The sequence below is a fragment of the Microtus oregoni genome, unplaced genomic scaffold (assembly GCF_018167655.1).
Source record: "Microtus oregoni isolate MIOR12 unplaced genomic scaffold, Mior012 000031F_ref0000149, whole genome shotgun sequence".
NCBI classification, from domain to species: Eukaryota; Metazoa; Chordata; class Mammalia; order Rodentia; family Cricetidae; genus Microtus; species Microtus oregoni.
The window spans coordinates 1,989,703-2,008,325 of NW_024543090.1; the positions used below are offsets into that span (position 1 = coordinate 1,989,703).

The 18,623-nt window shown below is 40.8% G+C and overlaps 1 protein-coding gene across 1 annotated transcript in view; it reads right to left on the minus strand.

The window, feature by feature from the left end:
* LOC121465780 (intraflagellar transport associated protein) overlaps positions 1-18,623 on the minus strand; it is a 75,263-nt gene that overhangs the window by 40,117 nt on the left and 16,523 nt on the right. The window contains exon 2 of the mRNA XM_041679169.1: positions 17,021-17,171. Within this exon, the coding sequence (XP_041535103.1) occupies positions 17,021-17,153 (133 nt within the window). The 5' untranslated portion in view covers positions 17,154-17,171. The remainder of the gene's footprint in view (positions 1-17,020; positions 17,172-18,623) is intronic.

Sequence of the window (18,623 nt, forward strand, 5' to 3'; positions counted from 1 at the left end):
GAGAATCCTATGGGAAGGGAGGAGGAAAGACTGTAGGAGCAGAGGAGTCAAGGACACCACAAGAAAACCCACAGAATCCACTGACCTGGGCTCATAGGGGCTCACAGAGACTGAACCAACAATTAGGAGCCTGCATGGGACTGACCATGGACATGCGTTACAGTTGTGTAGCTTGGTCCTCTTGTAGGACTCCTAACAGTGAGAGCATGGGCTTTCTCTTACTCTGATGCTTGCTTTGGGGGCCCACTGGATTGCTTTAGCCATCCTTAATAGAGGAAGAGGAGCCTAGTCTCACTGCAACTAGATATATCTTGACTGGTTGAGATGAATGGGAGGCCTGCATATATCTGAAAAGAAACAGTCGAGGAGGAATGAATGAGGGGGGAGAGATAGAGAGAGGAGGTGGGAGGAGGAATTGGGAGGAGGGGAAGGAGGGAAAACTTTGGTTGAAAGTAAAATTCTTAAAAACTTAATTAATTAACAAAAATAAGTATCTGTCTTAAGGATGTAACTCAGAAGTATTTAAGCCATAGGGGACAGTGAGAAGTGTGATTTTATCATGGATGAGGACAGAGTAGCTAAGTTCTGCTAAGGAGTACGCCCACCCCATGCTGTGTGTGTGTGTGTGTGTGTGTGTGTGTGTGTGTGTGTGTGTGTGTGTGTGTGAAGGGCGTTTGTACCTTACAGTACTTTCTAATTGCTCTGTCATGACAAAGAAAGTTTAAAACAAATACGCATTTTTAACTTTGCTGTTCCTCTTTTAAATAACAGTTTAATCTAGTCAGGAAAATACTCTTAGGTAATTCCTTAAAATGTACTAAACACCTCCAAGTATGAAATACACAGCCAAACAGCAGAAAGCCCACCAGAAACCACAGAACTATTAGAGAGACACTGCCTGGAGGTTCAGGCAGCAAGATGCTCCACTCCACACTCCAAGGTTTTCATTATCTTCCTGACAGCAAAGTGCCCAAAAAGAACGCAGTTATCCCGGCAATACTAGATTGTGTGGCAAGGAGATTTTTCTGTGGTGGAGTTCCTGAGCCATGGACAGTGGCACTTGAGACTTGGGACAGAATTGTGTATAACCAGAGACCACTCTCAAACTGCAGAAATCAGCAAGATCACAGTAAAAGTATTCACATAATTTGCTACATTCCCCTGTCAGAATGTCTATATAATCTAAAATGGTAACATTAAACAAAAAGACATATATAAAACAAAATAAATTATTGTTTCTCTTTTTGCAGTACATCAAAATTGCATGAAGGCTATATAACTTACTCTTAAAATGCAATCTGTACCAAAATGAGCATAAATTTTTTTAAAAACTTCATGTATTTCCCTTTAGCCATCCCTCTTACAAACGCACATATACACATATGTATGTGTTTATACACATAAACACATACATGCATAAACACACATGCATATATATATACATACCTCCGTCTCATTTAAGGCATTTTTTTTAATTTTAAGGCTATTCAGAAAGCCAAGGTCCCTAGGATGCACAAGGAAACTAGTCGATCAGAATTAAAGAGTTCTGAAAATATGCATTTTAACAAGTGCCTCCCATGTGATTTTTGTTGACACATAAGGTAGAATTCCCATGTCAAGGTTTCCTGTAGTAGAATTATACAGTTATGTGAACACATGGTATTTAGTCCATCCACCAGAGGCCAGCACAGAACTATTTCCTGACTTTTATAGCTGTACACTATGCCATACACCATACACAACATCTACCGCACATAGTTGGTTTTAACCTCAAGAAATAGCATAGAAACTGACTGATACTGTACACTCAAGGTTTTAACATTTAACTTCGATATTGCTCTTTTAACAGAAAAATCGGTTCCCCTAACTACACAGCCTTTAAGTCTTACCCAGGACCTTCATAAATATGTTCTCACCCCAAGTATAGGAGCTGCACTAAACAGCAGACTGACTCCTGTTTGTGAGTTTGAAGAGTAAACGCCTGCGTTGTAGTCTTGGGAAATGATAAGCCTGGACTAGTTTGTAGGTCTTCTGATGAGAAGACAGAAAGTGCCCTTCCCGCTACACTGGCCTTGCCTACAACAAAAAGAACCAGGCGGGCACACTGTGAGGGCTTCACAGAACAGCACTGCACCCTGAGATAGTGTCTGTCTACCAACTTGCATCAAAGTACATTTTGTTCCACTCATCCAAGTTAGAGGATCTCCTCTTCTTCACAAATAAGTCTTTGCATACATTTACAATAACCTAATATTCAAACATGGCATGTGGCCTTAGGGAGCTCCAGCTTTTAAGTTATAGGAATGTTGAAAATTCTTTCATTTTTACAGGGTACTCTAGAATATCCCTCATTTAAAAAAAACTAGAAGAAAAGAAAGAAATGTCCACGCTATTCTAATTATTCTTACTGCTTTTTATTTTTCTTTTGCAGGGAAAGAAGTTTGAGACAGGGTCTCACGATATAGCTCTGGCTGTCCTGGAACTCACTCTGTAGACCAGCCTGGCCTTGAATTCACAGAGATCAGCCTACCTCTGCCTCCTGAATGCTAGAATTAAAGATGTGTGCTACTGTGCTTAGCTTGTTTTTGTTTCTTAACTCATAACGCATTTACTCAATCAAAATCTGAGACCCCAGAATCAAAAGCAATATTCTGAATATGATTTGTCAGTTCTGGGCAAGCCAAAATTAATATGGCCTCACTAGTGAGCAGTAACTGTATAGCCTATAAGTGACAAACATGAACTGCTATCTGCTTTCATAATCTAAGCCATTTAGATTCAGACCATCTTTCTAAAGCAGACAACAAAAAAATAGCAACACAGCAACTAATGAATTCTTTGAATACAGAGACTCGTTCTTCCATCCCTGCATCCCCAGATTTCAGTTCAATCCTTACAGCACGGCTACTAGAAGAATGCTTCCATATGCCACACTACCGAGCAGAACAGCCCAGGATTCTGAAATGATGCCCACATTACCATGCACTGGGCTGGCACTGCACTTAGAGACTGCAGCCGCAGGACAGGATTAGATGACTGCTTGCCATCCTTTCTGTCTAGTCAAGAGCTCTAAGACCACAACACCTAATGCGAAAGCAGACAAAGTCCAGAAAAGTACATGAAAGCGACATGACGATTCTCCCTATTCCCCTATATCAAGGGAGCAAGGTGCTGTAAGAAGAGCAGTCTGGCTGCCATCACTTAAATCTGTCGCACCGGAACAAATCAAACTCGGGGTGGGGGGGAGGCACAAAAATCCCATACTAGAGAGCTGTGGTCTTCTTATAAGAAAGACACAAGGATGGTTACAATATGGTTTCCTGTTTGTATCCCTTTGGGCTTAACCAAGCATTTCAAAGAAAATATTATTATTTCATGGCTGAAAGAACACTTTGCCAAAACCCTTCTCATCTGAATGCACACTTATTCAACTGAATCAACACATACAGTCCTATGACAGCCTTGGCTTCACGTGGAGCAATTTACCTTTTCCTCCAGGCAACAGTACACTTACCAGCAGTGAGTAAAATAACACCCTCACCTTCAAGAAAAATAAACACCGAGCAAGTGTTCACCTAGGCAATATTGCTGAAATTGTCTAAAGGTTGGAAATGCCATTTGAATTAATTGATCTCACTATTAGTAATTTTCTATATTTCGTAAAAGTTTAAAATCCCATCTGTTTGTTCAGTTCTTTAATTCATACATGCACATGAAATGTGCTACAAATAATGTTAAAAACTGAAAATACACGGAATTGAAGAAATGATTCTTTTAATTATGATAAAACCAATGTTCTTTTTTTAAAAACCCCTCTTCCCTAAGAAGCATGCCAAGAAAAGATATCATTGTAACAAAACAGTGTGCATTAAGAACACTGCCGAAAATAAATTTAATGATCATAATTCAAAGTGCTATACACACTTAAATATTTTCTTTCTGTACCCAATTACATCTAAATTGCAGAAGACACACAAAAAAACCTAATGATTATCTATGGACCAAATACTCCCATTTGAAGTAAATATGAATTGTAAAAACCTCTGCTGAAGATTTATGCTAATATACCTAAAACAAAATGGCTCCATCAGCTTGAAATCTGTCATAATTTGAGGAGGGAAATTTCCTTCTGCAACTGAACCAGCAGTTTTCTGTGTTTCGTAATTTGTCAATTTGTTCCCTAAGTGTAGTGATTTAGTGACGATGAAAGAGACTGGGAAACAAATGAAAACTGCTTAATTACAGTTCGCAGATGTTCCCCCCAAAGAGAACCTGGGCTGAGGCTGTGAGTGCTGGAGGATTCTTCCACAGGCTTACTGGAAGCTAGCTCCCTCGCCTTGGGACTTTTCCTCCTTGGCGTTCTCTGTGACATCTGATGCTATGAAGAAGAGGTCACATATAGAGGGCTACCACTTACGATCACTAGAAAACTCAAACTTATTTTGTCCTTTTCTTCAGGTATTCTAAAAGCACATCACAGAAAGCCATAAAGGTCTGTAGGCTCAGGGGTTAAGAACATGTGTTACTCTTGCAAGCGACCTGCGTTCAATTCCCAACACCCAAAATCGGCCGCAACTCCAGCTCCAGGAGACATGATGCCTCCTTCTGACTGTCAAGGCCACCAGACACTTATATGACACACAGGCATGCATGCAAACTAGACATTCATACACATAAAATAAATCTAAACAAAATTTAAAGAAAAGCCTTAAAATAACAGTTTTTTATTCCCTCCTTTAGAAGGCCACATTTAGAAGGTTTTCTCCTTGACTGTCTGGTTAGTTTGACTGGGAAGTCCTCGTGTGATGCCCTGCCAACGTCCCCACAGGCTAAGCCCATTTCCTCCATTTGCTGTGTGATTTCTTGATTGTGCTCTTTGCTGTTAAACTCACATTTGCAAAAGATCTCCCCGCGTGGCCTGACTTTTTTTTTTTTAACTTTTTCTTCTTAATGTGGCTAACAGAAAAAAAGAAAAAGGAAACAGAAAGGCACTCCAAATGGGCTATGAACTAAAAACACCACTCAATATTCAGTAGGGAATTAAATGACTGATAACAACAGCACAGAATATGTGCGCCACAGCCACCTGGAAGCTTGAAGCTGGTCAGTCCGTTTCCAACTTCCTCCAGCAGGCAATCTGCCAGTTGCAAGAGTATCAAAACAATGTTAAGCCCTCGGGTTTCTGCCTAATACTCGACAGAAAATAACTGCGAAAGGCTACACAGCTAGGATTATTTTTCTTGTTGTGTTTTCTTTTATGAAAGAAGGCTGGTTTTATGCTCTACTGAAATTCCTCTCATGCTTAGAAATGGGTAAGAGGACCAGCTGCTTGCTGGATTTTTTTCTCTGTGGTATTTTTCTACAGCAGATTTTAAAATTCATTCTTCAGACTGGGAAAAGCCTCTCTTTGTACCCAACCCCACCCGTGGAAGTTTAAAGATTCATTTCTAACGTTCAAATTCAAAATAGCTTTGGGGACCGAAATGTGTCAGCTTTAGAAACGTGTTGTTTCACGTGCTGTCTCCAGTTTCATTTTTAATTACATTTTTTAGAAGTTGTCAAGTATGAGTAGTGATATTCCTTTGGCTGAACTGACAAGTCAGAATTTATCAGTCCAGAAGTGTAAACCAAATCCCAGCACAAGATGCAAAGCTCCTGACAGAACAGACACTCAATAGAGAAGCAAATAATAAAAGACTCCTCAGATGAGAAGCATGTGGCTTTGAACAAGTAACTCGGCCTCTGCAGGCCTAGCACTGCCTAGGCAAAGTACCCCTGACTCCCCCTTCAGTGCTTCATCTCCCGACCTCGTCAGTCACCTGCTCCTCGGTGCTGTCTGCCATGCCTTGCAACACCTCGCATGTACTTTTGCTCTGTTTCTTCGTCCACACCCAAGCTCAGATCTCCACCTCCACACCTCTACTCGGCCTCCAGGCCAGTCTCCCTGAGTCTAGGGGATTCCTCCTTTCTTGGCTTCCAGTTACTGTGTATATCAATCTAACCCTGGAGCACCACGACCCAAATGTGGCTATTCCTCAGGATCGGCACTGACAACCTATCAGCCATTCAGTTGTTCTTGTTTTCTCTTTAGTCCATCCTTCAATAAATATTTACTAAGCATACACTCATCCCATAGTACATGATATCATTTCTGGTGCTAGAGAGCAACAGTGAACGAAATCGACCAGAAGCAGTTCCCATGGGGCATGTACTCAAGAAAAGGCAAAACATGTATGTTCTGACATCTGTTCCAATGGCTTCTATCCACATCAGTGCCGCCCAGACCTCAAGAAAAAACCGTCCAGCACAGTCAGAAACAGAGGAAACATCTCCTTGAAAGCGTGGCTTTGAAGTCACTCCAAATAGACAAACAACACAACTGTACCATCAACTTGTCACGTGACCTGTAACAAGCTGGCCTGGGCAGCTACAGTGAAATACCCACAGGGTTGATGGTTTAAGCAGCAGAAATTTTTCACGGCCTCGGAGTCCTGATTCCTAGGTCAAGGCTTGGTTTCTTGTGAAGACTATGATCTCAACCATCACAAGGCCACCTCCTCACTGTGTCATTTCAGGGTACATGTCTCTTCTCCCCCCACTCCTACCTCCGCCATTCCCCAAAGTCATAGTAGACTAAAGAATTATTCTAGACTCATTAAACCTAATTACTTTTTAAAGGCCCCCATCTCACCATCTACTCCACATTATGGTTAGGGCTTCAACATAACAATTTTTAGGGTTATGTAGTCCAGCCCATAATGGTCAGTTACTTAACATCTTAGACCTTAAATTTGTTCATCTGTAAACTGGTAATAATAAAAATTGAAATCATTTTTTTAAAACTCCACTAGGCTATGCAAGACTAATTAAGATGATCCATGTAACATGCAAATATAGCACCCAGTAACCACTAAATGTCAGCTGCGGCCAGCATGGGAGCCTAGTTTTCTCTGTGGGGGAAGTGTGGTGGTCAGCTGTCTGGAATTTCAATCTCTGGCCTGACACCAAGCAGATTTCCAATGTACAATGACTTTCTGGACCCTATGGCATAAAAGGAATGGTAAAGACTATGTCTTCATAGTACTGTGACAACAAATGATGGGCAAACATATCAATAAACGAATCCAAAACAGAGAGCAATGGGCTCTCTCTTCCAGCCCTACAGTTTAAACAGAAACAAATTTAAACAACTACGGGCTGCAGAGAGAACATGCATAGCCTTGTGACTGCTGTAAGGGCCTCTGTAATGTCATCTAGACCATGGTCCTCACAGTCAGAGACTCAGCGCTGCCACAGGATCATCTACAGAGACACATAGAGAGAAACCCTCAGCTCCTCACGATAGGGACTCACTCCATAAGCCCATAATAGACTTTGAAATCCATGCTTTCATAAAGGCTAGTTCTAAGAGCCAGCGAAGTCTAAAACTATTGTTAGGCATAACTGCAATGTGGCATGTGATTTTAAATTTCAAATGGTCATGTCTGAAAGAGATAAAAAAGAAAAAGTGAAGTTGACATTCAGGTTGTTATTTAAATTCATTTCAATATAGTATCTTAATATTACTAACCATATCAAATGTAGGTAATAAAAAATATTATCTATATCCCTTTTTTTGAGACAGGCTTTCTCTGTGTAAAAGCCAGTTGTCCTGGAACTCACTTTGTAAACCAGTCTAGCCTCAGATTCATGGAGATCTACCTGCCTCTGCCTCCGGAGTGCTGGAATTAAAGGAGTTCACCACAGCCAGAAATATATTCTATTTTTATACTGAATCTTCAAAATCAAATATCTATTTTACAGTTATAGCATACCACAAATCAGAAGCCAAATTTAGATTAAAAATACTTATTTACTTTGATTTCCAAACATTTGCCTTTAAAAAATGACTCACATAACCAATCTGTCCCAAACACATTTAAACTTTTATCCTAATAAATTAACTGAGTGTGGTTTACCATATTTATATTTAAAAGAATTAAAAGTAAATAAATATTGAGTCCCAGACTCTCGATGGCACCAGCCACAGTTCAAGTATTCAACGGTCACCTCTGGATAGTAGCCAGTGTGCTGAACAGGGCAGCCCTGTGTGAGCACAGACCACAGGACCGCCACACATCCCTGAAATGTGAACCCGCACAGCTCCTCGGGCAGCCACATGTGCGTGAAAGACACAGATGTTGTCCTCTGGGATGGGACGAGATATGAAACTCTGAGCAAAATGGAAGCCTATTTAGGTTTTGGAACTCCAGGGCCAGAGCACCACCATTTGTCTTAGACACCCAAACACGGAATATTCTGCATCGTGTGGAAAGCCCTTTCCTGAAGACATACCACAAGAAAAAGAAAGTGCTAAGAAGAAAGGGTGGCAAATGAAATGAGAAAACACTGAGAAATGAGAAACGGAAGCTTCCATCAAGATCTGAAAAAAATCTTCGATTTCTACTTAATAAAAATAAAACAGGTTCAATGTTTCAAGGACCTAAAAGAGTCCCTTGGGGAGCTGACCTGTGGAGTATTTTAAGAAATAAAAAGGAAATTAGGAACAGATTAATTTAAGAGTTGTTAATCATAAAATCACAGTAGAGTCTCTTCAGTCTCCTGGGAGCACTCACAACGAATCCCAGCACTCAGGAGGGGGAGGCAGGAAGAACATTAAGAAAGTCACAGTTGGCTGCACAGCAAGCTTGAGGCCAGCCCAGGCTTCATGAAAGCCTGTCATGGAAATTGAGAGTGCACACACACACAGGGAAGTGTAAACACTGGAAACCGAGAGTGCACACACAGTGTAAACACTGGAAACCGAGAGTGCACACACAGGGAAGTGTAAACACTGGAAATCGAGAGTGCACACACACACAGGGAAGTGTGAACACTGGAAACCGAGTGCACACACAGTGTAAACACTGGAAACAGAGAGTGCACACACAGGGAAGTGTAAACACTGGAAAGCGAGAGTGCACACACAGTGTAAACACTGGAAACAGAGAGTGCACACACAGAGAAGTGTGAACACTGGAAACCGAGAGTGCACACACACAGGGAAGTGTGAACACTGGAAACCGAGAGTGCACACACAGAGAAGTGTGAACACTGGAAACCGAGAGTGCCCACACAGTATAAACACTGGAAACAGAGTGCACACACAAAGGGAAGTGTGAACACTGGAAACCGAGAGTGCACACACACACAGGGAAGTGTGAACACTGGAAACAGAGAGTGCACACACAGGGAAGTGTAAACACTGGAAACCGAGAGTGCACACACAGGGAAGTGTAAACACTGGAAACCGAGAGTGCACACACAGTGTAAACACTGGAAACAGAGAGTGCACACACACAGGGAAGTGTGAACACTGGAAACCGAGAGTGCACACACACACAGGGAAGTGTGAACACTGGAAACAGAGAGTGCACACACACAGGGAAGTGTAAACACTGGAAACCGAGAGTGCACACACACACAGGGAAGTGTAAACACTGGAAACCGAGAGTGCACACACACAGGGAAGTGTGAACACTGGAAACCGAGAGTGCACACACAGTGTAAACACTGGAAACCGAGAGTGCACACACACACAGGGAAGTGTGAACACTGGAAACTGAGAGTCACTGAGGTCTGCAACACTCTGTGGTGGTCCAAGTTCTGTTATTGTACTAACATGCCTGGGGTCGGATGTTTTATAAAAAATCAGTTTGTTTAATTCATGGTTTTGAAATTCAAAGGCACAATGCCAGTATCTGCTGAGGGTGATGCCAGTGACTTGGGAAGGGCTTCATGGTGTAAGAATACAATGGGGGAGAAAACCCAAGTCAAGTTAGGAAGCCAAGGACCAGGGAGAGATCAGTACTGCTCTTCTTATGATCACCCAGTTTAATTAGAAATTACTGACTCCACAAAGTTCAGTCCCTCGTGAGGGCAGCATCCCATCAACCTAATAACCTCACACTAGGCCCTGTCCCTTAAAAGTTCCAACAACCCACTATCGCCAAATAAATATTTATTTAAAAAATTCACATTTTCAAAACCTTTACAATGATATAAATTGACAAAGGGGGGAAAAGGCGTCTTCCACCTAGATATTCTAGGAAGTTCTTAAATTAAGAGATATCTTTATCCACAATGTTGACAACATATACTATGTCTTCCAATGGGAAAAACAAAATTCCACACGCTGATTTTCTAACACATATATTCCAGTTTAATTATCCTCTTGAACTGAAGACACTATTGAGAATTCATTAACTATCTGTTTAAAATTAGTAATTAATATCTATAAACATTTTGATAGAACATTGTATTTATAATCAAATATGTACCATGGATTAAAAATCTTTTTTTTTTGAACTGCAAAAAAAAAATCCCTCCAAAATATAATCAACTTCAGTGTAATGTAGTGAGAATTATGTGCGATATTAACAGTCTCCAGCTGCTTTCCAGGGGTCTGAAGCAATAATGTGAATTTCTCTCAAAAAGCCTATAGTTTAATTTTACCAGAGAAATAAGTTTAATGGGATTACTGACCCTCTTAACACTCCTCTAAAGAAAATGAATCCCATAAGCATTCTGGCATATAACTATTATAAGCATAAATAGAACAGTCAATCAATAGACATAGTAATGGACTTGAGAAGTTGAACTACTGAGGAGATGTGCCGCGGTCTGCCTGATGACCATGTCAGCAGAAAGATTCATGCAAAAGAACCAAACATGCTGGGACAAATGAAGGGCCTAGAAACAGGGTGAGGAGGCAGAAGCCTTCAGAAAACAACCGAATTTCTTAGCCTATCTGCCTGGATCAACTATCTAGGCTATCACTCAATTCTGAGTCATATCCCTAAGTACCATTTGGTCTTTTAGGAGGTATTTAAATGTTTCAAGGGGGAAAAGGACAATTACTGATTTAAGACATATTTTTGTACATACAATTCCTTGCGCTTTAAGAGGAATTTTTCAGGTCATTAGTCTCTAATGTGAGCAGGCGCCTGGGGATACTTTGAAAGGAAACAGCAGCGAGCATGCTTGGAGCTGCAGTTTATGCGGCTCACATCATCATTTATTTCAGCTCGGTTTGGGGCCCCATGCTGCATTCAAAAGGAAGTCACCACATGGGAAGCAGTTTCTTTCTCGGCATGCAATGGCCAAGACAGAATCTGAAGACAGACTAGATAAAGGGGAAGCTAATGCTAAGGTTTCACAATTCCATGGTACAAAAATAAAATCAGGTATACAAATAATATCTAAAGTAATACAGATTTAAACGTCATTAATTCTTCCAGTTTTATCTTTATTTGGACCATCTCATGCCAGCCATTCATACTGCCATGTTTAGGTCTAAAAAGCAAGAACTAAATCACTAGACTCAGAGAAAGCAAGCAACTTCCTAAACCCAATTTCATTAACAAAAAGATGCTATAATCCCGAGTTCACAGTAATGGTCATTCTGACATGATCTGCATATCATGACAAAACAGTTGATTCACGTGGTCCCCAAATTAATCAGCAGATCTAAATTATTCACTGCCCTCAAGTATAAATAAAACTCACAGCCTACATGTTTTGTTTAAGTATAAAGAAAATAGATAATGATATTATTTTTTGGCTATCAAAGAAATAGGACACAATATTGTATTAAGAGTCCAATACTGTCAAAATTGACAGCATTTTTTTAAAGAAAACAGTGGGGTATGGGAAACCCTCACCTGAAAGGACTTCAAATATTGAACATTTTTCAGCAGGATACAAGATTAACTCAAAAAAAATCAGTAGCCCTCCTGTATACAGATGATAAATGAACTGAGAAAGAAATCAGAGAAACATCACACCTTTCACAATAGCCACAAATAGCATAAAATATCGAGAGTAACAATAACCAAAGAAGTGGAAAACTTGTATGACCATAAATTTCAATCTTGGAAGAAAGAAATTGAAGAAGACAACAGAAAGTAGAAAGATCTCCCATATTCTTGGGTAGGTAGAATTAACATAGTAAAAATGGCAATCTTATCAAATGCCATCTACAGATTCAATGCAATGCCCATCAAAATCTCAGAAAAAATCTTCACAGACCTTGAAAGAATGGTAATCAACTTCATATGGAAAAGCAAAAAACCCAGGATAGTCAAAACAATCCTGTACAATAAAAGAACTTCTGGAGGCATAACAATCCCTGAATTCAAACTCTACTACAGAGCTACAGTACTGAAAACAGCCTGGTATTGGCATAAAAACAGACAGGAGAACCAATGGAACCGAATCAAAGACCTGGATATTAATCCAGACACCTTTGAACACCTGATTTTTGACAAAGAAGCAAAAATATCAAATGGAAAAAAGAAAGCATATTTAACAAATGGTGCTGGCATAACTGGATATCAACACATAGAAGAATAAAAATAGATCCATATTTATCACCATGCACAAAACTCAAGTGCAAATGGATCAAACACCTCAATATACAGCCAGCCACACTGAACCTCATAGAAGAGAAAGTGGGAAGTACACTTGAACACATTGGCACAGACGACCACTTCCAAAATATAACCCCAGTAGCACAGACTCTGAGAGAAACAATTAATAAATGGGACCTCTTGAAATTGAAAAGCTTCTGTAAAGCAAAGAACATGGTCAACAAGACAAAATGACAGCCTACAGAATTGGAAAAGATATTCTATAACCCCATATCAGACAGAGGTCTGATCTCCAAAATATACAAAGAACTCAAGAAATTGGTCATCAAAAGAACAAATAATCCAATTAAAAAATGGAGTACAGACCTAAACAGAGAACTCTCAACAGAGGAATCTAAAATGACTGAAAGACACTTAAGGAAATGTTCAACATCCTTAGTCATCAGAGAAATGCAAATCAAAACAACTCTGAGATTCTATCTTACACCTGTAAGAATGGCCAAGATCAAAAACACTGATAACAACTTATGCTGGAGAGGATGTAGGGAAAAGGGAACACTCCTGCATTGCTGGTGGGAATGCAAGCTGTTACAGCCCCTTTGAATGTCAGTGTGGCGATTTCTAAGAAAATAAGGAAACAACCTTCCTCAAGACCCAGTAATACCACTTTTGGGTATATATCCAAAGGATGCTCAACCATGCCACAAGGACATGTGCTCAACAATGTTCATAGCAGCATTGTTTGTCATAGCCAGAACCTGGAGACAACCTAAATGCCCCTCGACCGAAGAGTGGATAAGGAAAACGTGGTACATTTACACAATGGAGTACTACACAGCAGAAAAAAATAATGACATCTTGAATTTTGCAGGCAAATGGATGGAGCTAGAAAACATCATTTTGAGTGAGGTAATCCAGACCCAGAAAAACAATTATCACATGTACTCATTCATAAGTGGTTTTTAGACATAAAGCAAAAAAAAAAAAGCCCACAAATCACAATCCCAGAGAACTTAGACAACAATGAGGACCCTAAGAGAGACATACATAGATCTAATCTACATGGGAAGTAGAAAAAGATAAGATCTCCCGAGTAAATTGGGAGCACGAAGACCTTGAGAGAAGGTTGAAAGGGAGGGGAGAGGCAGGAAGGGGAGCAGAGAAAACATAGAGCTCAATGAAAATCAATTAAAAAGAATATTTTAATATATATGAGAATGGGAGGAGAAAAGGCCCAAGTTAAAATTTGATATTCATTTATGATTTATATGCCTTAGTCTTCCATTGAAGGGCATCTAGGTTGTTTCCAGGTTCTGGCTATTACAAATAATACTGCTATGAACATAGTTGAACAAATGCTCTTGTCATGTGATAGGGCATCTCTTGGGTATATTCCCAGGAGTGGTATTGCTGGGTCCAGGGGTAAGTTGATCCCGAATTTCCTGAGAAACCGAAACACCGATTTCCAAAGTGGTTGCACAAGATTGCATTCCCACCAGCAATGGATGAGTGTTCCCCTTCCTCCACAGCCTCTCCAGCAAAGGCTATCATTGGAGTTTTTTATTTTAGCCATTCTGACAGGTGTAAGATGATATCTCAAAGTTGTTTTGATTTGCATTTCCCTGATTGCTAAGGAGGTTGAGCATGACCTTAAGTGTCTTTTGGCCATTTGAACTTCCTCTGCTGAGAATTCTCTGTTCAGTTCAGTGCCCCATTTTTTAATTGGGTTAATTAGCATTTTAAAGTCTAGTTTCCTGAGTTCTCTATATATTTTGGAGATCAGACCTTTGTCTGTTGCGGGGTTGGTGAAGATCTTCTCCCAGTCAGTAGGTTGCCTATTTGTCTTGGTGACAGTGTCCTTTGCTTTACAGAAGCTTCTCAGTTTTAGTAGGTCCCATTTATTCAATGTTGCCCTTAAAGTCTGTGCTGTTGGGGTTACACATAGGAAGCGATCTCCTGTGCCCATCTCCTGTAGGGTACTTCCCACTTTCATATGCCTTAGTCTGAATGTAAACTCATACATTTTTAATTACATGTTTTAATGCATAGGTATTTTTACTCTAACTTAGCACATGAGGTTAGATGTGGACTTTTGTACATGTGGAATCAGGAATTTTCAAACTTCAGATTTTCAAATTAGAAGTGTTCAACCTATAACTTGAACAATCAAACAAAAATGTCAGATTCCCTTTTCCCTCTCTTCATTAAAATGTCCTTGCTTTTGCATGCTCAGGATTTCAAATCAGGAGATCAGGTTTACTATGAAGGTCATGGTCTCCAGACAGGAAAGCCCTATTCTCAACCATGGATATACATTAAGTCACCAGAGGAGCTTTTACAAAATGGTGGCTCCTTAGCCCCAGCTAAGCTGCAGAATGGGCTCTGTAACAACAGAGTCCAAAAGCCTCTCAGATGAGTCTAATATGAGATTCAGTGGAGAGATCTCAAATGTGTATTGATGGCCCAGAAAGGGCCAGCGTTGAAAGCAGAACCTAAAGTGGACACAGCTATAATGCACACGAATGAACAAGGTGCACACAGTTTCAGATGGAACGAAAGCACTCCAAGGCAGGCACATGAGTGCACACATTTTCAGACAGAACTAAAGAATTCTGTGGCAGCCGGGCGGTGGTGGCGCACACCTTTAATCCCAGCACTTGGGAGGCAGAGGCAGGCGGATCTCTGTGAGTTCGAGACCAGCCTGGTCTACAAGAGCTAGTTCCAGAACAGGCTCCAAAACCACAGAGAAACCCTGTCTTGAAAAACCAAAAAAAAAAAAAAATTCCGTGGCAAGGGTCTTGAGCTCCAACTAACATTGCTATATATAAGGGAAATCACATACCAGATCTTTTCATGTGACCTAAAAAATTAGAATCATTTTTTTCATAAAATTACTAAGCATTTAAGTGTTGGCTCAATTAAAAATGAACACTATATAGAATGAGCAAGCACATAATGAAACACACACTTTGAGTTTAGACTTCAGGCTCCATCCAGGCCACATCATTCCAGGTGAAAGGGATGTTTCCTAGTTATCCTCCTGGATATTGGAAATAGACAAGATTGCCAGGCAAAAATGGGGAGATTGGGGGTGGGGTGGGCTGGGAGTAAGGGGAGATGGGGAGAGAGAAGTGAGAAGGGGAGGATGAGGAGAGCTTGGGGGAATGGGACGGTTGGGATGGAGGAAGGGTGGATATGGGAACAGGGAAGTAGATATCTTAATTAAGGGAGCCATTTTAGGGTTGAAAAGAGTCTTGACTCTAGAGGGGTTCCCAGGTGTGCAAGGAGATGTCCCCAGTTTGTTCCTTGGGCTGCTGAGGAGAGGGTGCCTGAACTGGCCCTATCCTATAGCCATACTGATGAATATCTTGCATATCACCATAGAACCTTCATCTGGTGATGGATGGAGATAGATACAGAGACCCACATTGGAGCACTGGACTGAGATCCCAAGGTCTAAAGGAGGAGCAGAAGGAGGGAGAACATGAGCAAGGAAGTCACCCACTGAGATGGCGGGACTGATCTAATGGGAGCTCACCAAGGCCAGCTGGCCTAGGACTGATGGAGCATGTGATCTCGGAATGTGGCTGACAATGAGGGCTGACTGAGAAGCCAAGGACAATGGCACTGGGTTTTGATTCTACTGCATGTACTGGCTTTGTGGGAACCTAGTCTGTTTGGATGCTCACCTTCCTAGACGTGGATGGAGGCGGAGGCTGGAGGACCTTGGACTTCCCACAGGGCAGAGAACCCTGACTGCTCTTTGGACTGGAGAGGAAGGGGGAGGAGGAGGAAAATGGGAGGAGGTGGAAATTTTTAATAAAAAAAAAAAGTTTCAAAAAAGAAACCTCAGCACCATCCTCATCAACAGTATCACCATCATTCCAAAAATGATAACCACACCCAATGTGTTAACCACTGTGACCAGTTCTGCAAAGCATATCCTTAGTCTTTAGCATCCTTTGAGGGAGGTGCCATGATTAGTCCTACGTTCTGGTAACAACCCCTATCAAAGTCAAGTAGCTAGAAAATGATCACACCAAAATCCAAATGCAGAGAGTGTCTTAGTTTTAAATGTGCTTTTAACAGCTTGAAAGATAAAATGAAGTGAACAGCTAAAATTTTCTCAGCTCATCTGCAGTTATCAAGTATCTCTGACTCTACAACACAATTCTTGAACAAATAAACACTTGGGTGTTTACACCTATCAGTCACAAAGTCTCTAGCAAGAATGATGTGCTCTAAGGAGTTGAATGAATGCTCATGAGTCTTCTGAAAAGACACCGAAGGCACAGACTTAAGAAGTCATTTACTTGTTGCTGTAAAATGTTACTTCATGTAGCTCTCCAGGTGAGGAAGGACTCAGCTTTCTTTACAGGGCTGGCTACTGGGAGTTTGACGATGCTCCAATGAGTACATGGGCAACACAAATTGGACTTCTTTTTCATTTTCTTCTCATTTTTTTAGGGGGGGAAGGGGATACAGCAGGACATCACAAGGGTAAAGGGGTTGGCAGACCTGGGAGGACTAGGCAGTGAGTTTTCTCAGGGCTCATAATATACAATTTCCAAATAATCAATAAAAATATTATGAAAAATTCAGTATTTTACCTTTTGGAAGATGAGTAAAAGTGCTCAGAAATTCTTCATATGTTTGCTCAGGACAATTAATAAACTTATCCAAGACTTCTTTCATTAACTGATCTTCATCCATTATCTCTGGTCTCGGTATTTGGGCAGGCATTCCTATTCACAGGCCACTCTACAAGACAAAGACAAACACAAGCTAGAGAGTAAGGCAGCTTCAGCAACACTGTGGAGAGGAATTCAGGGCCACAACAGGCAGGGGAATCGCTGCTGGAGCAGTGGACTCTGGTAAGAGCTGGAAGTTTCAGCACATTCTGGGCTGTGAACTGCTAACTACCTATTTTGATTTGGATTTTATTTTTCTCAGTATAAGTTTAAGTCACAGGAATAGTGTCACATAACTCAACAAGAAACTAAAAATCTTTCAATGTGAGAAGAGTCTCAGAGGACATCTACGGACCACCATCACCATCACCACTACCACCCCATGTAGTAGCAACAACTATTGGAGCTGGTATGATCAGGTGCTTCAGTGTTAGCTTCCACAAGCCCAGGTAAGTTCATAAAGCCAAACATTCCTGCCCAATCCCTGAACTCAAGCCCTTAAAACAACAAATCACACTTCGCTCTATCTACTGTGAGCACAGAAGTACTATAACTAGCAAGAAGTGGCCCTGCTGTATCTTAGCACATGCAGGTCTTAGAATCCTGACATTCCACTAAAACCATTGGCAGTCCTACTAAAAATCCTAAAAATAAACTTAAGTCTGTCTCCCTAACCTACCCCAAGTGGTCCTTGAGCCCATGAAGGAGTACTGAATAATTTTAACCCCTTTAGTATCTGACATCCTTGAACAAGGACACACTGAACCATCTTAATCTTCTCATTATATTTGTTGGAACACATTTATTTTCCAAAACTGAGTTCAGAGTTGAGGTTCTCCAAGCCACCCACACACAGAGACCACTCTCTACCATGGGAAGAGCTGGCTGTAACTTCTCATGCCACCTGTACTGTGTACTTAGGACATTCTCTATAGAGAGTTATATGTATTTCTTCGTCTGCTTCTATACTCACAATCAAAAAGACCGACTCCATCTTCTCATACTTGTATCCCAAATACTTAAGACCTTGGGGTGTGGTGTAGAGCTGGTAGCCTAATGTTGAGCTAAAGATGCTCATTTGAACAGGTACAATGGTCAAAATGTCACTAGACTTGACAAATCAGCTGAACTTGGCCAATGACTTTACCTGTCCTTGGAACCCTATCAAGCCCTCAGTCAATGGACTGGGAAAGATTTGATACCACACCACCTGTAAGTGTGTAATTGATAGCACATTCACAGTATGACAGACTGGAGCTGAGACTCCGACATGGTCTGTGTGTGGACTAATTCTATTCAACTGAACATCACACTCACAACACCATGGGCCCCTTCACACAGAACTCATTTCTTCATGCTGCTAACTGTCTCATTCTTTGCAGTTTGAACTTAGTCTTCATTCATGATATCATATCTGGTTGAATTCCATTCATTCTGTATAAAACATTATTTTATAAAGCCTTGGGAAAAATGATTATCTACATTAAGGAGAAGAAGAAGAAACACTGCGAAAGTAATACAT